Source organism: Miscanthus floridulus, chromosome 8 (assembly GCF_019320115.1).
Source record: "Miscanthus floridulus cultivar M001 chromosome 8, ASM1932011v1, whole genome shotgun sequence".
Lineage (NCBI taxonomy): Eukaryota > Viridiplantae > Streptophyta > Magnoliopsida > Poales > Poaceae > Miscanthus > Miscanthus floridulus.
In genome coordinates this window covers 166,837,484-166,864,643 of record NC_089587.1, presented here as the reverse complement: position 1 = coordinate 166,864,643, position 27,160 = coordinate 166,837,484, and the positions used below count along the sequence as shown (strand labels likewise).

At 42.4% G+C, this 27,160-nt stretch overlaps 1 protein-coding gene across 1 annotated transcript in view; it reads left to right on the top strand.

Moving 5' to 3' along the window:
• Nucleotides 1–9,363, top strand: part of LOC136470135 (uncharacterized) — a 54,004-nt gene extending 44,641 nt beyond the window's left edge. Inside the window, exon 5 of the mRNA XM_066468084.1 lies at nucleotides 9,181–9,363. Coding sequence (XP_066324181.1) covers nucleotides 9,181–9,363 — 183 coding nt within the window. The remainder of the gene's footprint in view (nucleotides 1–9,180) is intronic.
• The last annotated feature ends 17,797 nt before the right edge of the window (nucleotides 9,364–27,160 follow it).

Here is a 27,160-nt window from a genome sequence, read left to right as displayed (position 1 = left end):
ATAGAATTCTACCGCCGCTTCGTCAAAGATTTCAGCACCATTGCTGCCCCATTGCATGAGTTGATGAAGAAAGGGGTGGTGTTTCATTAGGAAAAGGCACATGAGGAGTCCTTTGACACTTTGAAGGACAAGTTCACACACGCACCATTGCTGCAACTTCCAAACTTTGGTAAGACTTTTGAGCTAGAATGTGATGCTAGTGGAGTTGGGATTGGAGGTGTTTTGATGCAAGATGGTAAACCCATTGCTTACTTTAGTGAAAAATTGCATGGCCGTATTCTTAATTATTCCACGTATGATAAGGAATTGTATGCACTTGTTCATTCTTTAGAGATGTGGCGTCATTATTTGTGGCCTAAAGAATTTGTTATTCATTCTGATCATGAATCGCTTAAGTATCTTTGCTCTCAAAATAATCTGAATCGTAGGCATGCTAAATGGGTTGAATTTATTGAATCTTTTCCTTATATTATCAAACACAAGAAAGGGAAGGATAATGTGATTGCTGATGCTTTGTCTAGAAGATATACAATGCTGTCCCAACTTGATTGTTGGATTTTTGGTCTTCAATCAATAAAAGAACAATATGTGCTTGATCCTAATTTTAAGGACGTGTTGCTTAATTGTAGAGAGGGACGTGCATGGAATAAGTTTATGATCAATGATGGGTTTTTGTTTAGAGCTAACTGCCTATGCATTCCAGTTGGTTCCATTCATCTTTTGTTGTTGCAGGAGGCACATGGAGGCGGATTGATGGGACATTTTGGTGCCAAGAAGACAGAGGAGGTGATGTCCACTCACTTCTTTTAGCCAAGGATGAGGCGAGATGTAGAGCGGTACGTGGCTTGGTGTGCCACATGTCAAAAAGCTAAGTCACGGTTGAACCCACATGGTTTGTATATGCCTCTTCCTGTTCCTTCTACTCCTTGAGCTGATATATCTATGGATTTTATGTTGGGTTTGCCAAGGACTAAGAGGGGGAGGGATAGTATTTTTGTGGTGGTTGATCGTTTTTCTAAGATGGCACATTTTATTCCTTGTCATAAGAGCGATGATGTTGTTCATATTGCTGACCTTTTCTTTCAAGAAATCGTTCGCTTGCATGGTATGTCTTCTACTATAGTTTCAGATCGCGATGCAAAATTCTTGAGTCATTTTTGGCGCACGTTGTGGAATAAATTGGGGACCAAGCTGCTGTTTTCTACAACATGTCATCCCCAAACTGATGGACAAAATGAGGTTGTGAATCGAACATTGTCCACCATGTTGAGAGCAATTTTGAAGCGCAATTTGAAGATATGGGAAGAGTGTTTGCCGCATATGGAGTTTGCATATAACAGGGTGGAACATTCCACCACCACGGTAAGTCCTTTTCAGGTAGTGTATGGTTTTAACCCCCATGCTCCTATTGATCTTTTGCCTTTACCTACCACTGAGAGAATACATATTGATGCTAGAGAGCGTGCTTATTTTATTCATAAGTTGCACGAAACAACTAAAACAAATATTGAAAGAATGAATGAAAAGTATAGAATTGCTGGTAGTAAAGGTAGAAAAGAGATTAAACTTGAACCGGGTGATTTGGTTTGGTTACATTTGAGAAAAGATAGATTTCCTGAGCTGCGTAAGTCTAAATTAATGCCAAGAGCAGCTGGTCCTTATAAGATTATTGAGAAAATAAATGATAATGCCTATAAACTTGAGTTGCCACCTGAGTTCGGGGTTAGTCCCACCTTTAACATTGCAGATTTGAAACCTTATTTGGGAGAAAAAGATGAGCTTGAGTCGAGGATGACTCCATTTCAAGAAGGGGAGGATGATGAGGACATCACTCCTTCAAATGCATCCACTGATCCTCCAACCGTCATACAAGGTCCAATGACCCGGGCTCAAATGCGTCAACTTAATTTAGAGGTGAGCTCGTTCTTAAGCGATTCTTTTTATACTTTTGAGAATAGACTACTACCTAATGATGTTATCTTGCTTAGGAACATTGGAGAGGGTCATGAAGGACTTAGAGGATGTGGTGGAGGCGATGATGACCAGCAAGGACGTCCAATAGAAACTAGAGTCCTGATCCAACAAGATTTTGAGTCTGCCTCAGCCTCCAGGACCAGTCTTCCTTAAACCAGTCACCCAGGACGCATCTGACTTCGTTTTCGACGATCCACATATGGATGGAAAGCTAATTTAATAAGGAAGCCAATCCAAGTGGTCTCATATCAAAATCTGTTCAGAATCAATAGAAATCATGGTCACAATCAGTGTCTAGAATCTACCAGGGTGCTGCGACACCGTCTTTTGGTCCGTTGGACCATGTATCGTATTTGGGCCCATTAGGGGCGCGTCCAGGGGTCTTGCACGACCCTAGAGTCTTCATAAACAGCCACCACTCCTCCATTAGGGGAAGGGTTTTGCCTAGATTATTCTATCAAGAACAGTTTCACCGTTCATCGATTTGTGAGATCCCAACTTCATGAGCTTAATCATTCATCTGCAATTTGGTTGTGTTCTTTCTTGTTATTGCTTGTGTTCTTTGTTGCATAGGCAGGGATTAGCCTTCTTGGCGAGGTCAACCTAGTCCGTGACTTGGTTGATAACCAGAGGAGCTACGGTGCTAAGATTGCAGGGTTCGATCTTTCGATCTGTAGTCGGATCGGTGTGTCATTCTCCGCCACAACGATAGTTACCTCTACCTAACGGAAGATCGGGATCCCCGTCCCCATTACAAAGGCTTATTTATTGTGGGATTTCCATGTACTATGTGAAAGAAAGCTCCGTAAGAATAAATTAATGAGACATGAGGGATTGCATATGGAATGGTCTCATATTTGAAGCTTGCTAAATTGAAATAAAAAATATAACAATACAAATAAATGGATGATTCAACACAAGTTGTGACTTGATGGCTTGAGATGGTGAAGATAGCAAGGAAAGGTTTTGAAGTACTAAGCAAGGGTGAAGGGCAAGCGATGGCTTGGCGGCTGAAGAACCTAGCTAGGGTGAAGAAGGAAGTACTTGCATTTAGTTGAGGTACTAATCAAGCTATGATGGTCATGTTGATGTGGAGGATCAAATCACTATTGGAGTGTTTGATGGAAGTGACTTGATACTTTTGGGATTATTCATATCTGATGAATGAAATCAAGTCACATGCTCAAGATGGCTATTCTCAAGTAAAAAGATCAATATCGACATGTTGGCACCCTCACTTGATGAAGATTGAAAGACACGACATCAATTCCAAAGAGATCAACTCAAGCGGTATAAATTCGCTTTCCCTTTGATCTTGAGTTTAATAGGTATGCTATACTATTAAGAGGGATGCATCATGTTGATAGATAATCATTCATAAGTGCTCATGCCAACCCATGTGAGTTTTGAGTGTTTAAGAGACAAAAGAGCTAACTTGTTTTTTTGTTGGTCTGGCAATACCGGACGTGTCCGGTATTCGCCCAGCCACAGTAAATTTCTTGGTGTTATCAGGTTGGTTCGTCGGGAGTTTCGACATGAGTCATGAGTTCCGACGGTCGGGAGTTCCAGCAATCATCAGAAGTTCTAATGTCTCATGCTTAACTGACTTAGAGAGTTGATTGCCTGGTCACACCAAACGTGTCTAGTACGATGCCGGACATGTCCGGTATAGCAAGCCAGAGCCCAACGGCTAGTTTTCAAATGAGCTGAGGGTTAGGAGTTCTGACGTGAGTCAAGAGTTCCAACGGCCAGGAGTTCTAGCATTCATCAGGAAATCCAACGCCTCACAACGATATTTTACTCTGTTACCATTGGCGTAGTGCAAGTCATACCGGACGTGTCTGATATGCATACCGGACGTGTCCGGTATTCCAACGGCTAGAAAACAACTAGTTTTTCAATGGAAAGTATGTCCATTGTGTCTTCATGCAGCAAAGAAGCTTCACAAGACCTCAAGAGCACCAAGCCAAAGCAAGAAGTGCAAGCAGCGCATGACCTACTATCTACCTGCACATACCGGACGTGTCTGGTATGGCCGAGTCAGCAGAGCAGCAAGCCGCTGTTTGTAGCGATGCTCAAGCTCAGTGGCGACCAAGTGATGAGTCAACCTTAGTATCTCATGATTCTCATCACTTGTGTCTCATGGCCAAGAAAAGCAAGAATAAGAGTAACAAGAAAGATCAAGAAAAGGAGAAAGCACAAGTAGATGATCAAGATAAGAGTGATGTTGAAGTTGAAGACAACTACAACCTTGATCATCTCAACCGCAAAGACAAGTTCATCATCATGAAGATAGTTGAAAAGAATGATGAACTTGAAGAAGAGAATGAGAAGCAAGAGCAATCACTTCAATGACAAGAAATGTTTCTCATCTCCAAGTTAGAAGAACTAAAAGAAATCAATGAGAGGTATGCAAAATTATCAATTGAGCATGCTTTAGTTACTAACTCCTCTTCTAGTGTTTCACAACTAGATAAGGAAAACTTTGAGCTCAAGGCAAGGCTAGATGAACTATCAAGCAAGTACGATGTGCTACAAGCGAACTATGTTCATCTCAAGTGCTCACATGAGGAAGTAGTAGAATCAAGCATCATGCTTGAGGTGGCTCATGAGGTTGTGATCACATCAGTAAAATTTTCTCAACCTCTCACACATTCACTCACTAGTACACCATCTCAATTAAATATTTCTTGTACTAATGAGTGTGCTTCTCAAGCAAGCCAATCTTCGATTGAGCTAAACTCATAGAAAACATAGAGCTCAAAGAAGAAGTGGAAAGATTAAACAAAGATGTGATTCGGTTGAAGGGTAAGGAGAAAGCACAACCTTCTCAAGATAACTGTGATAACATGGTGAAGAGGCTTGAGAAGGGTTCAAACCATGCTTCCTCCAAAGCCCAACAAAAGAATCACATTTCAAGCAAGGCCAACACAACCAAGAGCAAGAAACATGGAAAAAAGGTTATGCTATGGTTGTGGATTATATGGACATGAGTGGGCAATGTGTCCACATAAGAGTTGGGCCGACAAGTGTGAAGCGGCCAAACAAAAGGCCTCAAACAAGTTGGCCAACCAAAAGAAAAGTGATGGATAAAGTGCTTGTCTCATGAGCAAGAAATTGGGGCATCCTATCAAGAAATGCCCAATGTACAAAGAGGCAAGAAAGGAAGCCCAAGTTGCAACAAGAAGATGTTATGGATGCAATGAGATGGGCCACAAGGTTGATAGATGTCCATACAAGCAAAACAAGCATAGAGCAAACAAAGGCCGCATATGCTATGCTTGTAGAAGAAAGGGGCATCTAAGCTATGAATGCCCAAATAGTAACACTCCTAAGCCAAACACATTTGTTTATAATGATATGCTTAGGAAGACCACAAATAGAGTTAGCACTAGCAAGGTGATGTGTTCACCACAAACTAGTACTAAAGCCATTTGGGTACCTAAGCACTTATTGACTAACTCAGAAGGACCCAACAAGAGTTGGGTACCAAAGTGTGCTTAGGATAAAGATGTAGGTACTTGGTGATGAGATGAAGGCCTCAGGGTGGTTGAGCAAGCAAATTGAAAATATTCATTCAATCTATCAACCAATTCTTATCATAATCTCCTATATGGTTGACTCAAAGATAATTTAATGAATATATCATCTACTTCATCCTCACCATTTGTAACAAGTACCTAAACCTTATAGGATAGCCACTTTGTATATTTTGTGTTCAATGGCTCACAAATAGGTTTATTTGTGAAATATTGAAAGTGGCTAATTAGATTCAATTGAAAAGTATTTTATTTTACAATATGATGCTTTTAATGTCTCTCTAGTAGAGCAAGTCATTTGTTGAGATGCAGGTATACAAGAAATGCTAGAGCTAAAATGAAGAATCATAGGTAGTGGATTAATTGTCTCTGTCCTACACCTACCGGACGTGTTCGATATTCCTATCAGACATGTTCGGCATGGCCAGGGACAGAAAGAAAGTATTTCTGTTCTACGTATTCCGAACATGTCCGGTATTGCAAGAACCAAAACACTAATTGGATTGCAACTGAGTCTTTGATCCATATATTTTTATATATCCTTAATTTACTTAGAAGCTTGTGATTTATCAAATCTAAGTGGATTGTGAGCATCTCTTGAACTCAATTCTAAAATATGGCATTATTACTTTGTGTTCGTCAAAATTGAAAATTGACTCCCAAATTCTTAATAGAATAAAGTGCTAGTTGAAAGTCATTCAAATTACTTAAAGCACTTACTTAGGGAGAGCTTAGTTTCTATTTTGCACCTTTGTGGACTAACAAATTTATCTAGCATTACTTGTAGTCCTTTGGATGAAAATTGCTTTCATATCTAGCATTATTATTTGGCAATTAAGGTCAACATAAAGATTATCATGCTACGTATCTACTTAGTGGAATTCTTGTGGGCTCAAGGCAAAGGTATGTATTTACATACATGCATTGAAAGTGCATCTAAGGCCCTCTATATGTTAGAATGTGCATTTGTGTGACATAGGAAAGATGTTTTTCAAAACCCATAACTAGCATGTGTAGGTGGTGTGAATTTGAAAAACTATTTGAATCTTGGTCTTTGTGACCTATCCTTGTCATGAGATGATTATAGCTCTCCTTGATTGTTTGATTGACTAATCACACATGACATGGGTTTCTTAAGTCTACATTCTACTATATCTCTCTTAAGTAAGCAAAATCATAAATTTGCCAAATATTTGGAAAAGAGAAAATCAATTAATGGCATTGGATAAGAATATTGATGATTCTTAGTTTGGATCAAGATTGTATACCTTTTGGACAGAGTAATAACAGATAAGGGGAATGGAATCAAGAGAATGAATTTTTGGAACAAAAACAGCCAGCCTGCAAATACCAGACGTGTCTAGTATGCCTACCGGACGTGTTCAGTATGCGCGGGTCAATAAAAGGCCCATACCCCTTCGGCCCTAGTCCTCTATCTCTCTTTTCTCTCATCCAAGCCAGCGCCACCACACATCTTCCATTGTTTTGGTGACCGAGTGATTCCACCAAGAAAAAGAAGAGAGGGAGATTGGACCGGAGGAGGTTTGCATCAAGATTGAAGGCTCCAGGACTTGGATTTCGAATCTCATCTTCATCCTCTTTCTCAAGGTACCCTAATCCCGAACCTCATCCAATCTAAGTGGTTAGGGCATGTTTTTTAAAACCCTTCGGTAGAGATGCTACATTACCTGACTAGAAGCAATGACCAGAGTTTGAATTGGATTGGTTGAAGATTGAGCCAAGGGCCCTGGTTAGGGTTGTTGCCCACTCAAGGCAGCAGAGCAGTTTTTCCTCTCTTATTTTGATCTTCTCAGTTGTTGATTCTTAGGACTAAGTTTAATTGTCTATTATGTTTTGTAAACCTTGTGACCTAGTTTGGTTGAGGTGATTGCAAAGCATAGGATAATTAATCTTATTTCTATATTTCAACCTAAATAAGCTATCTCTTGGGCATGTATCTAAAATTTGTTACAAATTCATTTGGATATAGGGCAGCAACCATGAGTGGAAGACAGGAGCCCAGATCCAAGCATAGGCATGATCTAGCATTAGAGAAATACAAGAAGGCAAGGCAGGACTTGCATCCTAGATTCAGTCAGCAGGAGTAGGGCAATAGCAGGAGACTCTCCAGAGCTACTAGGGGTGCTCCATAGTACATAGAGGGAGACAATAGTTCTTCCTCTAACATAGATATAGAGGAGTATAGAGTGGAGCCCAGTAACAGAAAGTGGAAGAGCACTGATAGAGGTTCAGATGGTGGCAGCTCAGATGATGAGCAAGAGATTGAGGAGGAGCAAGCAGTACCTCCAGTTCAGCACCAGCCAGGTCAGGGTATGCACTATGGCTTACTTAAGACACATCCACCTAGTGTACCCTCTTATGTTTCTAGAGTTGACTATCGAGGGAAAGGCATGACCAGAAGAGCCAAAGATGAGAGGAGAATTTATCTAAGGAGCTTGTCTTGGATTCAGTTTGATCATCGATTTCAAACAGCCTTTCATATGGACTTCTACACTAGTGTGATCCTCACCAGAAACCCAGTGATTGCTAGATCTTAGTGGATTGATTAGTAGTATGTCATAGAATTGCATAAGTCCTCCATCGATCATGCTATTGCTACTTGTGAGCGTACAGGGGTGTATGAGATCATGGAGTTCCAGCATGACTAGAACATAGAAGTGATAGCTCAATTCTATGCCACTCTATATGTTGAGGAGGATGAGAGGTGTATGCACTAGATGCTTGAGGGCTAGTGGTATAGTGTGGATTATGATGCTTTTGCAGCTCTACTTGTCTCCTTAGAGGATGATCTTCAGAGAGACAGGATCCACATAGAGCAGGTGTTGCCTCCAAAGCAGCTAGCCTAAATGTACCCACCAGGAGGTGAGAGAGGAGTAGTGGGGAAGGTTCTAGGTCTTCACCCTACATATAGATACCTAGATAGGATGTTCAGGAAGACCATTGACTACCAGTGTAGAGACAAGGGCAACATAGCAGACTATTCTAGGAACTTACTCCATAGGATGGCACCAGATGCATGACCCTTCAGTGTATTTGACTTCATCTGGTGTGAGATCAGGAGTGTTGGAGAGAGGCCCCTCAAGGGCTATGGATTTGCTCCGTACTTAATGCACATGATTGAGCAGGTCATAGGGCATACCTTTGAGTATGACAAGGTACATAAGGTCCTAAAGATAGTTGCAGATCTGCCTAAGATTGGAGTACCTCCAACAGGTCTAGGGGAGCAGCAGTAGGAGGAGAGGCAGATGCACCTATAGGTGGTGCAGCAGCAGGAGGAGCTTCCCCGCTACCACATGCTTCTTCTCATTCTACTTCATGTCATGGTAGCCCTCCCTCACCCATCCACAGATTCTTCAGTTCTATCTTTGGGATGTGTAAGGACATACAGGTCAGGCAGCAAAAGGAGAGGGAGGCTAGGAGGAAGGACACTTGGACTCTGATGTAGATTGCTGCTAGACTTGAGCTTGATCCTCCTAGGTCTCCACTATCAGATGAGGTAGCCAGTGAGCCTGAGACTGAGGAGGAGCAGTAGGCTAGGTACAACAGAGAGTTTGCTAAGTTTCTTTAGGGACAGGAATAGCAGTAGTAGGCACCAGAGCACCCTAACACTTTACCACTACAGACTCGTGTGCCTACTCACTCTCAGCCACATCCTAGTGCTGCAGATGAGTATGCTTCAGACTGGTGGAGTGACCTCACAAGTGGTTTCAGCTACTACGGGTCTGGTGGCTATGACCCAGCTGGTGAGGGTGGTTCTCGCCCACCTGGTGCTCCATGCTCAAATGATGAAGATGATGGCAGAGATGGAGATGAAGATGGTGATGAGTGATCACAACTTTTAGAGATAGCTTATAGCCCCTTTGTGCTTAGTATGTCATTGTTGGACCTTTGTGGTGATGGATGACAAAGGGGGAGAGAGACTGATTAAAGCTTCAGGATGTTTATTTTATTTGCTTATCTTTGTACCTGGAGATATATACTACAGTTGTAGTTTTTGAGCTTCATTGATGTATCTAGACTTATACTTATGCTTTATCTATGTATCTCTTGAGACATGATCTTTATTTATATTAGTGGCTCATGGACTTGAGAAAATGTGTAATGAGTGCTATGTGTGACATACATGTGTTGTATTTATTTTCATAAGGACCATGCATGCTAGAATGAAAATGTTTGATGTGATGCTTTTATATTTATTCTTGTGTGATATATCTTGTCATATGCATCACGGTTTTACTTTGTCACACACACTTGCACCCCACGGATGCAATGATTTAGGGGGAGTCTCCTATAGGTTTTAGTATGTGCAATTGACATTTGAGGTCATTTTGTGAATTCTAATAATAAGCACATATTAAGGGGGAGCCTCTCATAAATTATTAAACCCAAAAGTTTAAATGTTTATATCCTTTTGTAAGCTTTAATCAAGTTGTCATCAATCACCAAAAAGGGGGAGATTGAAAGTGCATCTAGCCCTTTAGTGGGTTTTGCATGATTGAATGACAACATGATTAAAGGTCCAACCCATTTGCTAAGTGTGGACAGATAATAGGTTATCTCATAGGTATTTAATGAAAGCCAAAATGATGTGTTGTATAAATAATCTAGTTCAAGCACAAGACAACAATGCAAATGGAATTCATACAAAGGCTTATTTATTGTGGGATTTCCATGTACTATGTGAAAGCAAGCTCTATAAGAATAAATTAATGAGACATGAGGGATTGCATATGGAATGGTCTTATATTTGAAGCTTGCTAAATTGAAATGAAAAAGATAACAATACAAATGAATGGATGATTCAACACAAGATGTGACTTGATGGCTTGAGATGGTGAAGATAGCAAGGAAAGGCTTCGAGGTACTAAGCAAGAGTGAAGGGCAAGTGATGGCTTGGTGGGCGAAGAACCTAGCTAGGGTGAAGAAGGAAGTACTTGCATTTAGTTGAGGTACTAATCAAACTATGATGGTCATGTTGATGTGAGGATCAAATCACTATTGGAGTGTTTGATGGAAGTGACTTGATACATTTGGGATTATTCATATCTGATGAATGAAATCAAGTCATGTGCTCAAGATGGCTATGCTCAAGTAAAAAGATCAATATCAACATGTTGGCACCCTCACTTGATGAAGATTGAAAGACACGGCATCAATTCAAAAGAGATCAACTCAAGCGGTATAAATTCGCTTTTCCTTTGATCTTGAGTTTAATAGGTATGTTGTACTATTAAGAGGGATGCATCATGTTGATAGATAATCATTCATAAGTGCTCATGCCAACCCATGTGAGTTTTGAGTGTTTAAGAGACAAAAGAGCTAACTTGTTTTTTTGCTGGTCTGGTAATGCCGGATGTGTTCGATATTCACCTAGCCACAGTAAAGTTCTTAGTGTTCTCGGGTTGGTTCATCGGGAGTTCCGACATTAGTCGGGGGTTCCGACGGTTGGGAGTTTTGGCAATCGTCGGGAGTTCCGACATCTCACGCTTAACTGACTTAGAGAGTTGACTGTCTGGTCACACCAGACGTGTTCGGTATAGCAGGCCAGAGCCCAACGGCTAGTTTTCAAATGAGCTAAGAGTCGTTAGTTCTGATGGTCGGGAATTTTGGCATTCGTCGAGAGTTCTAACGCCTCACAATGATATTTTACTCTATTATCATTAGCACAGTGCAAGTCATACCGGACGTGAACGACTAGTTTTTCAAAGGGGCTATAAATACCCCCAAGCCTCCACCTTTGGAGGCTGCTGATTCTACTGATCCTCTAGCATGTTTTTAGCTTTGCCAACTCTCCCAAACCCTCTCTTAGTGAGTGTGTGATCCAAATCACAAAATCCATTTGTGGGTTGAGAGAAATTCAAAAAGAGAGCAATCCAACCACTTGAGCACTTGTGCATATTGTCAATCTCATGATTTGCATTTGTTACTCTTGGACTCTTCGGTCCTAGATTGCTAGGCGTCACCAGAGAGCACCCGAGAGATTGTGGTGTCCCTCAAAAAATTTGTAACGGTCGATTCCACCACCTCGGAATCAACTAGTGGAAGGAGGAAAAGGAGTTGGAAAAGACTCCGGCTAGAGTGACCTTCGTGGTACCCTCTAGTGCTGACCTTCGCTGGGTCACCCATAGCCCTCTCAATGGAGAGTAGGACTCGAATGAGTTTAAACTTTGGTAAAACAAATATCGTGTCTCAATTCGCATTTCATTTGATACTTGTGTTGCTCTAGCTCTTGTGTAGGTTACCTATGTGTGGCACTATCTTTAGTGGGTGCCTACAGGTTGGATTGAAGTTTGGAATCAAAAGGAGCAAGTTAGGGGTCACACTGCAGAACTCATGTATACCGGACATGTCTGGTATAACTACCGGACATGTCTGATATTGCCTGAAGTGTTCAATCGAACCGGACGTGTCTGGTACCTCTATCGGACGTGTCCGATATTGTCCCCTACTCTATTTTTATCTATTCACTACACTAATTGTTGTGTTGTAGGGTTGTGGCTGCTAGATTTATTTAGTATCTTTTACATACTATGTGGCTAACTTGTGAGGGGTGGTATTACTCTTATTTGGAGTTTCCATTTTGGAAACTCCCTTTACTAATCGTTTCTGCATTTAAAGGTGTTAATTTTTAGAAATGCCTATTCACCCCCCTCTAAGTGGCATCCTAGGTCCTTTCAGACTACCCATGCATCAAAACTCTTGGTAGTGGATATTTCTGAACAACTTTATTGTCACATGTCTTGGTGTAGGACAACAAACACTTATTCTGGAATTCTTCTATAGCTTTGTTGATGACATCTTTATCCTCATCAGGTAGGTCTTCATAAGGCACCATAAGGATGTCCCTGTTGTTGTGAGTTGCCATGACGATTGTGGGGTCCCACCAAGCGTGCCAAAATGCATGTCGGCGCGAAAACGTGGTAGCCGCGCTAGGTGGACACGCAGCAAGCTGGAACGATATGGAGATTTGTCTGGCTTCAACGTAGGACCAGTTGACCCTGCGAATTCCCAAGGGCATGCTAGTCAATTTGACCTATAATTGACAAGGAGAGAAAGTTTATTAGTAATTTAGGGTAGAACATGTCGGTTTTGCCCAAACAGTTCCAAGTGTGCCACTTTGGGAGCAGCTAGACGGGAAAATCGACTAAAACAACTGATATGAGACGAAATCGGTTGTTTAGGACTATCAAGTTAATGAATAATGATTGATTTTATAGTAACGAGTGCAAGGCACCCAGTCTTAATGATCCTTTCCCTTGAGCTATTAACATGTATGTGTCAAAGATACATCACTGGCTAAATTAGATTTTGATCAATACGTGGTGTAGAGCCAATGAATCCGGTGAAAAGGGATATGCCACGCAAACAATTGACTATTTGATATATACAGATCTACGAACCATCTAGATCTAATCTATTATCATCAACAGTGAGGTTCGACTAGATCAATGCAGCTATGATGATGATGATAGTCTAGAACCAGAAAGTCCATAGAACCGACCATACTTCAACAAGTCTGAAAGGATCAAGATGCCCAAGAGGGGGGTCAATTGGGCTAATTCTAAAATTCTTTGCAATAATTAAACCATACACTTAGCCCACTTCACCCCTTGTGCCCAGAAAATGTTTCTAATGTTCTACCGCACAAAAAGTTTTGCACCCTAAGTTCCAATCCTACTCTAGCATGACAATTCTATGAATGTAAAGACAAGAATTGAATTGCTCAAAGTAAATGCTTAAAGTAAAGAGAGAAGGAGGAACGTGACATTGTTTTGCCGAGGTATCGAAGAGTCACCACTCCCCACTTTTCCTCGTTGGAGCACCGGCGCAAGAGTGTAGCTCCCCCTTGATCCGCGAAAGATCAAGTGCTCTCTATGGGTTGATTCTTTGGCACTCCGTTGCGGTGAATCACCCACAACTGCTCACAACTTGAGTTGGGTCATCCACAAGCTCCGCCAGATGATCACCAAACTCCCAATCACCACCAAGCCATCTAGGTGATAGCGATCACTAAGAGTAACAAGCACGAACTCTCACTTGACAATGATAAGCCTAATGAGAAGGGTGGATGCACACTTTGCTACTCTTGCTTTCACTAATGAGGCCTCTCTCTTGGATTCTCAAATCTCAATCGCCTCACTAGGACCTTGCTCTCCTTGGCACTCTCAAGGGTGTTTCAAAGATGTTGAAATGAGCAAAAGTGATCCCTTGAGTGAATAGAGGAAGTATTTATAACCCCTCATTCAAAATGAATCATTATGTGCCACTACAGGGTGACTGGATGCTCCGATCAAGGTGACCAGACGCTCCGGTCAGTTCTCCCCGCCACCGAGCAGTTAAGTTGTGACCAGACACTAACCAGCGTTCGATCAGCACTGACCAGATGCGTCCGGTCATGAAAACTGCTCTCTAGAACCTTACTGATGTTGACCAGACTCTGGCAACCAACATCCGGTCACTTTGCTGCTCAACGTCCGATCAGTAGTCAGAACCTGACTTGCGTCCGGTCAGCACTGACCGTACATGTTTGATCAGGATTCTCCATCTCTGGAACCTTACTTGAGCTGACCGAACTTTGGCACCCAACGTCCGGTCACATATCACTCAGCGCCCGGTCGCATCCAGACGATTTCACCTTGATCAAATGAACTAACCGGACTCTGCGCCAACGTCCGGTCACACCAGAACCAGTGTCCGGTCAACATTGGACCCTCCATTCACTTCCAACTCGCAATCATATGTGAATGAAGTTTGCTCCAATTGATCTTAGGGCTATTTAGGAGCTACCTAGTGCTAGATTTGACAAGTGTGCACCACACCTAACCCACTAGACTCACCTAGGTCAAGCTACCCATCCATACCCCCCTTAATAGTATGGCCAAAGGAAAAACAAAGTCCTAAACTACTCTAAGTGTCTCCTCAACACCAAACGACACTTAGAACTAGTCTATCCTTAACCTTGTCATCCATCCTTTGAAAATCAAAATGATTTCCATCGTAGGGGCATGACAACCATGATTGCCCAATCAACTATCATTACCATGACCTAATTAATTACATCTGTAAAACACACGTTAGTCATAGTAATCTCGTATTGTCATTAATCACTGAAACCCAACTAGAGGCCTAGATGCTTTCAATCTCTCCCTTTTTGGTGATTGATGACAATACATCCTTGAGTATGTAAAAGAGATGAGGTTTTCAACATGCTTGGTTCATTTAAGCTTTTGACAATAAGAACAAAAGAGTTAGGCAAGCTTATATGTCCCAAGCCAACATGATGTACTAAATAGATATGAAATAAGCATGAGTATAAGTAACAAAGCTCATTTGCATCGGAGTAAAAATGCGGAAGCAAAGCAAATGAGCATAACCAAGTGACATGACATATATAAAGATTCAAAGTAGAGAGCACACACGTCACATATCACATAAATATCACATCATGTAGATATCACTATCACATAAATATAGTTCGATGCACGAAAGTAAACATGAATGCATAATAGTGTATCACACATAAAAAGCCAAATATAATAAATAAGCTCCCCCTAGATATGTCGCTCCCCCTAAGTCTATCATACTCAATCCCTCTCCCCCTTTGGCGTCAAACACCAAAACCTAAGGATCAGTCAGTGGGGCTGCAGTGGACGAGTCGAGCGCTGAGGTGCGATGAGCGATCTAGAACTAGGTAGCATCATCATCTGATCCTAAGCTCTGAGCAGTCTGACCCTCTATCACTGGAAGCGACGCTAAAGTGGTCTGGGTCAGATCTAGGACTGGTGCGGCCTAGGACTCTATAGGTATCACTAAAGCAGGTGGCTCTAATGATGCAACTGAAGAAGGGAGCGTCTCTATAGTCCTAGTGATAGGAGCAACTATGGAAGGACCAGAGACATGTAGATCTAGCAAAGTAGGCTGCCCTGTAACTCACTAAATGACGCACCAAGGCTCCTGGAGACTAGGGTATCTGGCAAAGTAGGCTACCCTACAACGACAAACTCTGAGCCAGTGTGAAGCCCATATGAAGAGGTGTGAACTATAGGGCTGGCACTGGCGAGGCAAACCACTAGGACACCTGCTCTGTAGGTGAAGGAAACTGTGTCACTGGCTATCCCTGACTCTAAAGCCCACTAGGCTATAAAGCTGGAGTCATAGAAGTGGTGGTAGGCTGGCCGATCTAGGGTGAAGGTTGTGGCAGTGAAGCCCCAATAGCAGTAACTACATGCTGCATAAATCTAAGTAACTACTGCTGCATTAGGAGTTGCTGCTACTACATGGCCTACTATTGCTGCTGTATAGCCTGCTATTGTCGCTAGAACTCATCCTGTCTGACCTAAAACTATGCAAATGTAGCTGCGGTCTCCTAGGCCTGACGAGCCTGATCTTGCCTCATCCGCTCAAGTATAGCAAGGAGAGCGGGGTCTATCTACGGTGCCTATGGGGCTGAGCTAGAGCTACCAGCCTCATGGTCATGTCATCGAGGAGGCATCTGAGGGATATCCTAGTAGTCATGATCTGAACTATCGCTAGGGTCACTCTCTACCATACCCTCTTGCTAAGCATCTAACTGCTCCTCCTCTATAGCTACAATGCCCCTGATAGTCTCATCCTTGTTGGCTGTAGTCTCTAGCACCTCTAGGCGATGGCACAGCTGGCTAGGTGCACTTGGCCTGCTGTGACAGAGCATCTGGGTCATGTTATATGCAGGGAACTCGGTAGTAGCACCAAAATACTCTGCCAACATCTCAGGAGGCCTCACTGTAAATGCCTTGTGAATTAGAAAGGTAATCCAATGTGCATAAGGCAGCTAACGATGACCCCTAAACCCCTCTACAAGGGTATCCTCCATCTCTGATAGTATGAGATCCCAAATAGCAAACATAGTCTACTGCATCAGAGAGTTCAGTAGCCATAACTGAATGTGAGTCAAGCCCTCATGATATCCCATCCTCCAAAGCAGGGTCCTCCTCATGATAGCATCAAGCAGTCTAGTTGTAGGAGTGTGGTCACTGGGTGTCCTGCTCGACCCCTCACCGAATGGCTCTATGAAGCAATGGCGGACCAAATCTATAGGAGGCACAAGACCACCGTGAGGGCGTCTGGGAGGAGTTGTCTGACCATAGCAAACCTCATGTAGCCAGATGGGTTGCTCCTAAAGCCTAAGTATCTCTCTAACCCTGAAGCTCATCAGCCTGTAGTCTCTACCTCTGAATGCAAAATGTATAAATCTATGCTGTGGGTCAATCCAAAGTGTAGCATAGAACTCACGCACCCATGATGGAACATATCTGCCTATCCATCCAAGTAAGTCTATCAGCCCTAGCAAGTAAGATAGGTAAGGGCAAATCTGCTCTCCTGCTGCTGCTACAATGGACTCAATGGAGCAAACCCTCTGAGACCTGAATGCAACCCCACTGTTAAGATATGCATTATATAAATCCTCCTACAGTGGTGTATAGAACCCCTCAAAAGCACGCTCATCCCTCCTAGGCGGGAACCACTCCTTGAACTGCACAAATCTAAGCTGCTACACCTGCTTGACCGTGGTGGCCCTTAAATCTAGATGAGTCACTAGAGGTAGACCCTATGGTCTAGGAGGCGGACAAGAACCCCTCCTCTGTGTCTCTAGCCTTGGTGTCACCTGAGTATGGGAGCAACTAGAGTGGCAAAGCTGTGGATGAGATGTCGGCTCTGTCTCCTCTATCTGCTCTCCCTCCTGAGTTTGCTCAGCACCCTCTGATTGTTGTGGCTGCCCCTAAGGCTAAGTCTCCTCTATAGCAACACGTCGTCCCTCAAGCATGATAGTCCTAGCTAGACTACCATGATGATGCTCAACCTACTCAATGGCTACCCTCTGTGCTAGTGAAAGCTGATCTACAATGACAACACCACTCCGAGCACCTCCTATCTCTGCATGCTCTGTAGTGGCTGCAACTGCTGCTGCTCTCTCTGTGTCAGCATCGGCATACTTCCTCTTCTTTGTCGCAAGCTTCTTCATCGCCTTGCCTTTCACATCAGTAGGCAAGCGAGGCAAAGGCCACAGATCCTCATCACCTAGACCACCTTCGGCGTTCTTGACACATGCCATCTAGAATGATCTACTGCCTTGGACTAGAAATAACTATCACTAACACTTCCAAGGCATGGCCTCGATCCATACTGATGAGCTTGGCCCTGAGTTGACTGACAACTATCAAAGTGACCTTAGAAACACCGACTCACTGCATGTTAGAATAGATTGGATATATGAATAATTTCAATATACATCTAGAGATACGAAACCCTAAGAAGCAAGCAATAGATACAAAATTAGAATCAAGGGCTTGCTACTTGACGAACTGGCAAACCGATGAGAAGAGGAATGAATTGAGGAACCACTGGATCAACAACTTGACATCTAGGGTTCCGACGATGCAATGCGGCACTGGACAGGGCATGGAGATGCTGGCGCGGTGGTGGATCACGATGGTGGCTCGGGCGTGGTCAGGTAGCTTTGCCATGGTGGGCACAATGGTGTGGGGAGGTGGCACAATTAGAGAGCGTGAGCTCGGTGGCACTAGGGCACGGTGCAGGCGAGCTGCGATGGCTGGTGCACTGGCGCTGCTTCGGTGTGGGTATGACATCGTGGGGCACGGTGGCATGATGTGGTGGTGGCGTGGCACGAGGAGGCACAGTGCAGCGCAGCAGGCGGTGGCTAGGGCATGGGAGCACAGCGTGAACGATTGGTGGAGGCATGGCGGTGATGTCGACATGGTTGCGAGATGCGAGGTTAGGTCACGGTGTGATGCGGTTAGGTTATATGGTGGCCACCGACGGATTAGAAAAGGAAATGAGATAGAGTCTAAAAACCGCATGACATCTACTGACCGGATGCTCAGGTGGCAATGACCGGACACTGCCACCCAGAGTCCGGTCGACTCCAGAGAGGTCCAAAACCCCTCGAGTTGCGACCGGACGTGTCTGATCACCACTGATCGGACGTAGCCAGAGTCCGGTCGATCCTATCTTTGTCTTCTTCGCTTGATCAAACGCAGGATCACCTTCGGACCGGACATAGGGAGAACACTGTTTCAACGTCCGGTCACTCCTTTGCAGCAATAGTTCATCTCCTATGAACTGACCAGACGCTGGACATCAGAGTCCGGTGCAGCGTCCGATCACTCTTTTTCAGCAGATCTTCAAAGTTCCTTCATGCTGCCTATTCCCAATCAAGTCACAACTTTAATAAGACCCATATAAACACCAATTTGGACTAATGTGAGTGACCTCTCTCAAACCCTCAAAATTTTCAAAGTATTTTTCCTTAGGCTATAATTCTTTTTAAGAAAAATAGGCAATAAAAGGGTGATTGAAGAGAAACGATAAAACAACATACATGCATATGCAATGAAATACTTGAAAGTAATTCTAGTTGCTTGTTAAATTTGATCTAAGGTTAAGCTTCTTCACATGCTTCGTGGTGGTTATCTTAACCATGTTAGACAAGCCCTAAATGCATTACCAAAAGTTAAACATGTTGTATATTACAATGCAATGCAAGGGACAACACAAGCTCATTTTCTAGTGAAGTTGCTAAAATCAAGCACATTGAGCTCATTCCTCAACCGACAAAATATCGCCTCATCTAGTGGTTTAGTGAAGATATCCGCCAATTGATCCTTGGTCCTTACACCTTCTAGTGAAATATCATTCTTAGCAACATGATCTCTAAGAAAGTGATGGCGGATATCTATGTGCTTGGTGCGAGAGTGTTGAACTAGATTATTAGCAAGTTTTACCGCACTCTCATTGTCACACAAAAGTGGTATCTTTTCTAGAACTACACCATAGTCTAGCAAAGTTTGCTTCATATAAAGTATTCGTGCACAACAAGCACCCGCAGTAATGTATTCTGCTTCGGTGGTGGACAAAGCCACACTATTTTGCTTCTTGGAGGACCAAGACACAAGTGATCTACCAAGCAAATGGCACCCTCCGGATGTGCTTTTTCTATCAACTTTGCAACCGGCGTAATCCAAATCGGAATAGCCAACTAATTCAAATCTAGCTCCTTTGGGATACCAAAGGCCAATGCTTGGTGTGTGCTTAATATACCTAAGGATTCTTTTAACAGCAATCAAATAAGATTCCTTAGGATTAGCTTAAAATCTAGCACACATACACACACTAAATATGATGTCGGGCCTAGATGTGGTTAAATATAATAAGCTACCAATCATAGAGCGGTAGAGTTTGATCAATCATTTTACCTCCCTCATCTAGGCCAAGATGTCCATTAGATGGCATTGGTGTCTTGATTGGCTTACATTCATCCATATTGAACCTCTTAAGAAGATCCTTGGTATACTTCTCTTGAGAGATGAAAATTCCTTCTCTCATTTGCTTGACTTGAAAACCAAGAAAGAATGTAAGCTCTCCAATCATTAACATCTCGAATTCCTTCGACATCAATTCACCAAACTCTTTACAAGAATCTTCATTTGATGATCCAAAGATGATATCATCAACATATACTTGACAAATGAAGATATATCCATCAAGCTTCTTGGTGAATAGTGTGGTGTCGACCTTCCTAATGGTGAAGCCCTTCTCAATAAGGAAGTCCCAAAGACGCTCATACCAAGCTCTTGGGGCTTGCTTAAGCCCATATAGCGCCTTGGACAACCTATAAACATAATTAGGATATCTAGGGTCTTCAAACCTGGGAGGTTGATCAACATAGACTAGTTCATTAATAAAGCCATTTAAAAATGCACTTTTCACATCCATTTGATATAGTTTCATTTCATGATGTGATGCATATGTAAGGAGGATATGAATGGCTTCAAGTCTTGCAATCGGTGCAAAGGTATCTCCAAAATCCAACCCTTCAACTTGAGAGGACCCTTATGCAACTAGTCTTGCCTTGTTCCTCACAACAATGCCTTGATCATCTTACTTGTTGTGGAACACCCACTTTGTTCCAATGACTCTTGCACCTTGTGGTCGCTCTTTAAGAGTCCAAACTTCATCGCGGGTGAAGTTGTTCAATTCTTCATGCATGGCATTTATCCAATCTGGATCTTGAAGAGCTTCTTCTACCTTAGTAGGCTCAAAGCAAGAGACAAAAAGAGTGATGTTCAACAAACGAAGCAAGTTTTTGAGATCGAGTCATTACACCCTTTGATGGACTCTCTATGATGAGATGTTGTGGATGAGCTTGTAGTAGAGGTGAATTTCTTCTATCAACCACTTGAGGGGGAGGTTGTGGAGCATCAATAACTTGTGCTTGTGTCACCATTTGCTCATGAGAGACATGAGTATCTTCATTTTCTACTCTCCCATCTTTATCACCATCTTGTGGCACATTTGATGAAGAAGGTGGATTAATCACTCATACATCATCTTCATCATCATTAGGCTTGATGTCTCCAACCGGAATGTTCTTCATAGCCTTCCTCAATGGTTCATCACCTACATCATCAAGATTATCATGTGCTCCTTGGGAGCCATTAGATTCATCAAATTCCACACCATATGTTTCTTCAACCAAGCCGATGGCATGATTAAATACTCTATATGCTTTGGATGTTGATGAGTAACCAACAAGAAAACTAATATCACAACATCTTTGAAACTTCCCTAGGTGTTGTCGCTTCTTGTAGATGTAGCATTTGCAACCAAACACCCTAAAAAAGGAGACGTCCGACTTCTTCCTATTTAGCAACTCATAAGGTGTCTTGCCAAGAAACTTTTGAATGAATAGGTGGTTGGATGCATAACATGCGGTGTTGATAGCTTCCGCCCATAGAGCTTCAAGTGTGTTGTGCTCATCAAGCATTGTTATTGCTAGTGTGATTAATGTCCGGTTCTTTCTCTCAACTACACCATTTTGTTGAGGAGTATATGTTGCGGAGACCTTATGCTTGATCCCAACTTTATCACAATAAGCTTCAATGTTTGTGTTGTCAAATTTCTTTCTGTTGTCACTTCTAATCTTCTTGAGCTTCACCTCAAACTCATTTTGTGCTCTCTTGGCAAACTTCTTGAAACATGATGCAACTTCGGATTTGTCATGAAGCAAGAATACCCATGTGTATCTAGAGTAGTCATCAACAATCACAAGACAATAAAGATTTCCTCCCAAACTCTTGTATGTTGTTGGTCCAAATAAGTCCATATGAAGGAGCTCTAGCACTCTTGTTGTTGACATGAAAGCTTTTGTAGGATGAGTGTTTGCAACTTGTTTGCTAGCTTGACATGCACTACAATGCTTGTCCTTCTCAAACTTCACATCCTTCAACCCTCTCACCAATTCATTCTTCATTAGCTTCTTGAGTGAGCTCATCCTAACATGAGCAAGTCTTCTATGCCATAGCCACCCAAGTGTTGTTTTGGTGAATAGGCTTGTCTTCAAGTTAGCATTTTTGGAGGTGAAGTCCACTAGATATAGGTTGTTGTATCTAAATCCCTTGAATATCACTTGATCGACATCTTTCTTGGATACAACCACTTCCTTCTCGGTAAATAGGCATTGAAAGCCAAGATCACACAATTGTCCAATGGATAGCAAGTTGAAACTCAATGAAGCAACATCTAGCACATTTGAGATTGAATGATCATTTGATATTGCCACTTTGCCCAATCCTTTAACTTTGCCCTTTGAATTATCTCCAAATGTGATTCTTTCTTGTCCATCTACTTCTTCATCTAGGGAGGTGAACATATGAGGATCACCGGTCATATGTTGTGTGCAACCACTATCAATTACCCAATGACTTCCACCGGTCTTGTAGTTCACCTACACACAAGAGATCAAGCTTGTTTAGGAACCCAAACTTGTTGAGGGCCCTTCACTTTCTCAACAAGTGACTTTGCTACCTAAATTTTCTTAGGCCTATTCTTGTTGGGAGGTCCTAAGAACATAACTTTCATCTTTCCACTAGAGTCCTTTCTAAGCATGTAATGAGCATTGAAAGCAAAGGGTCTAGCATGCTTGGGCAAAAGTTGTGGTGGTGGAGTTTGACACTCATGGGCAAAGTGACCTCCTTGTCCACACTCAAAACACCTCTTTGGCTTTGGCTTTGACTTGTGTTGTTGTTGTTGAGCTTGAGCCTTCTTCTCTTGGTTTGCCAAGTACCCAATGCCACTTCTATCCATCTTCATGATGGTGTTCATTAGTAACTCACTTTGAAGATGCTTGCCTCTTGTGAACTTGCTCAAACCAATCTTGAGATGTTCTTTTTCCAACTTGAGCTTCTTGTTCTCTTCTTTGAGTGCATCATCATTTTTCTCTTCCTTGAGTCTCTTGTTCTCTTCTTTGAGCTTCTCATTCTCAAGAATCAAATCACCATCATGATCAAGAGTTTCTAACACTATAGTGTTGGTGGTTTTGAGCTCTTCAAGATCTTTCTTGAGCTTTTCATTATCATGCTTGAGCTTGGCATACTCATCATAGTTGTTGATTTCTACCACTTGCTTGCCTTTGCCACTAGATCCTTGCTCAATGCTCTCAACAATTAAATCATCACATGATGTAGCTATATCAATCTTAACAACATCGTTAGTAGCATCATGTGGCTCATTAGATAAAAAATCTTGAGCGATAGATTATCATGATTGATCTTGAGAGTTGTATATTCTTCTTTTAGCATTTTGTAGCTAGTGATGAGCTCTTTATGCATCCCCTCAAGTTTATCATGTTTATCTTTAAACTCTTTCTTAGAAGATTTGAGCTCCTTGAGTTTGTATGACATAATATCATTTGTTTCTCTAAGCTCAACACTAGCCTTTTCTACTATGTCACATTTAGCTAAAAGAGAGTCATTCTTAATTTCAAGCTTTTCATTTCTAGCTCTAGTCTTTCTAATGATCTTAGTGTATTGATTTAGCAACTTAACAAGATCATCATATGAAGGTGATTCAAATTCATCATCATCACTATCACTATCACTATCATCATTGTTAGCATGATCATCACCACTACTATCATCATCATTTGATACCTTTCATTCATGCTTGTCCATAAGGCATAGGTGTGTAGAGGATGATGGTGGTGGTGTCGGTGAAGATGATGAAGAGTCAATCACAATAGCGGCCACCTTCTCATTCTCACTATCATCATCGGATGAGCAACTTGATGAGTCAATGTCCATGAGCCAATCACCAACGATGTATGCCTTCTCATTTTTCTTCTTCTTGTGGAAGTCCTTCTTCATGCCATCTTTCTTCTTGTATGGCTTGTTTTTCTTCTTCTCATCATTATCTTCATCACTTGAGTCATCTTTCTTGCCCTTGTACTTGTCTTTCTTGAGCTTGGTGCATTGATGAGCTAGATGACCAAGTTCTCCACAATTGTAGCAATCCATCTAGGAGATTGGCTTCCTTCTAGTGCTAGTGAAGAACTTCTTTTTCTTGCCATCAAACTTGATGCCATTCTTGTTGAGCTTCGTTAGCATCTTGGTGGTTCTTCTCATCATGAGAGCAAGACTTGCATCATCACTTGAGCTCTCATACTCAATTCTTGCTTTGCCCTTCTCTTGGCTAGCCTTGAATGCTAAGTCTTTGCCTTTCTTCTTGGTAGAGGATGAGCCATCTTGTGGTGTGATATGCATGTACATCTCATGAGCATTGATCTTTCCTAAGATTTGTGTTGGTGTAGCGGTGGAAAGATCACCTTAATGAAGCACGGTCACAATATGCCCATATTTGTCAATGGGGAGGACACTCAAGATTTTTCTTACAACGTCGGATGGTTGCATTTGAGTAAGTTCAAGCCCATTGACTTCTTCTACAAGAACATTCACTACATGACAACACCATATCACCATCAGACATCTGACGCTAAAACTTTTTTTTATTGATGGATGATCTGACGCTAAAGATAACTCACAGACAATCTGACGCTAATTCTCCATTTAGAGATTAACTGTCTATCGCTATAGGTAATCATCTTTAATGTCGAACTATCTGTCGTTGAAAATAGGTATAGCATCAATCCGTCTATCACTAAAAAAGGGCCCCACCTTGCTCACGCGCCCACTTACATTGAGCTCACGTGCCCACTTACATTCAGCCCTCGCGTGCAAATTTTGGCTTGGCCCATGAGTACAAAAACCCTAGACCCTTCTCTTCCAAATCCCAAATCTAGAGAAAGAGGCGCCGCCAGTTGTTCTCGTCTTCCACTTGCCTACACGCCCCAGCTCCCACCCATTCCCACCCTCCCCACCCTCTCGCCCCAGCTCGCTCCCTCCCTGGATCCCACCGCGCTCCTCCCTACGCCCCATCGGCGGTCGGCCCCTCCCTCTCCTTCCCTAGCGCCGCCCTCTCTTCCCCGGCGGCCGGCCCCTACCTATCCTTCCCTGCTACCCCTCTCTCCCCAGATCTGGCTAGCCCCTCCCTCTCCTTCCCCGCCGCCCCCTCTCTCTCCCCGGACTAGATCTGGCGGTGCCACCTCCCTCCCTCCTAGATTTCCATAGATCCAACCGCCGCACCGCCCCTCCCCTTCGGATTCAGCCCCACCGCCTCCCACCACGCCCACCCACGACGCCCCACCGTGCTCCTCCTCGCACCTCACCGCGCTCCTCCCTACGCCCCACAGCGCCCCCGTGCCATGGATGGCAGTGGGAGGCCCTCGGCGTGGTGGCCTAGCTTAGCGACCCTAGGCATGATAGCGGTGGCATAGACGGGCCCTGGTGCGGCAACCCCAGCGTGGCGATAGCACGGTGACCCCAACGAGGTAGGCCCTCCTCCTAGATCTAGGGTTCTGATGAGCTTTTCTCCTCTTTCTCTCTCCCAACTCTAATCTATGGCGTGAGACATTCTAACTACATTGTAACAACCTTGCTTGTAAGCTCTACCTGAAGGTCAAATGAATGTGACAGGAGGTAGTAATATGTTCACAGTATTTTGTCAGACTCCACCTACAAAATAATTTTGTAGTTACTAATAATATTCTCTATTGATTTTTGAAAATGCAGAACTACTTGTTCAGTTGTTCTGTATCATTACTTGTGTGTAGTAGTGAGGACAGAAAGAAAGAGTAGATCAGTAGATACTTTACCATAGAAGAGAATGAAGTGCTTTGTTCAAATGTTGTCTTACTTGCTTATTGATATTTGTACTGTTTCTAAGCTGAAAACGAGACAGATTTGTCTAGTCTTACAGTAGCTAAAGAAAATAAATAGCATGTAGCATATGTTCAGTTGGTGTATGAACCTATTGACAATTGTACTTACATGCTCATATGTGCTTGGAGGAAGCAGGCATGGCTTGGGCAGCAGCATGACATGGAAACCCTGTCAAAGAAAATCAAGAACAAGTGTGTTCCCTTTCTATTTGATTTCTGTGTTATATTCGATCAATCTAAGCCTGTGTTAAGAGCCACATGTTGTTATGCTATATCTTTAATTCTTTGTTCATATCTTGACTTTGTAGCATTGCAAGGAGTGCTGATTTACTTTGCTATCTGTTTAATTCTTTTTTCTGCTATCTGTTTATTTCTTAGCAGATTTACTTTGTACATTCTTTCAAAACAAACCATTTGTAGAATTGCAAAGAGTGCTGATTGACAACTTGTAGGGAAACAAGCAGGTCGACATCAACATTCAGTAAAGGTGCAGCTCTCAACTTGTAATTAAATTATGAGCCAATGCATATACAGGTTCCACATTACTGAATTCTGAGCAAATGCATATACATGTCCCACATTACTGAATTCATATGAATACTCCCTGCTACTATGATATGTACTAGTTAGATTTCATGAGCTATGTTTCTTCTGCTCTTGTGTAAACTATAGACCTATAGACTAACTACACATGGGATCTTAACATTTTCTTAATACATGAAATCAGCTGGTGGCTAGAATTTGGAAAGACAATGACATGTATGCTTTCAAGACAAAGTTTCGAGTTTACACACCACCGGCTGCACTCTCAACTCTAAACTGTATTCTTTGAAAACAAAGCCACATGAACTATTAGAATGATTAAATTAGAATGCTACCTACACAAGGTTATAACAAAACCATCTAAGTATATTTCAAACCAACCTGGATGGAACATATTGTTTTACTCATGCTTACATGAGAACAGGGAAGAGAACTGATTGACATTGGACACCTTACATGTATAAAAAAAGAGAGGAGAACAAAAGGCCTTAAGATGTGTAATGATAGTCATAATGTGATAGCAGATTCACTAATAGATTTACTTGTACCTGTGATGTGTGGTGCGGCGTTCAAATCTGAATGCCACTACTGTTTTTTTATTAAATTATTACCAATCAACATATGTTCAAGGTTCCTGAGTAAACTAGCTAGGACTATTGTTTAAGTTTTTCAGAGATTGTGATTGCTGTAGAGATGTTGGTCTGACTGTGATTAATTTCTGAGGCCACTCTCTTGGAAGTAGAATTAATTTTTTGTACTGTTTGTATAGTACACACATATTAATCTGCAGTTATTTTATTGATGATAATTTCTACTCTCTAGAAAGAAGGAAGCGACATTGCATAGGAAGGTCCAAGATGCAGCCTACAGAGTCGAAAGGTATGTACTGCCTCCATGATATTTTACCTCTACAGTTCAAAGCAACTAAAGCCATCAGCTAGACCACTGTTGGGCAGCATAAGCAGCAATTTGG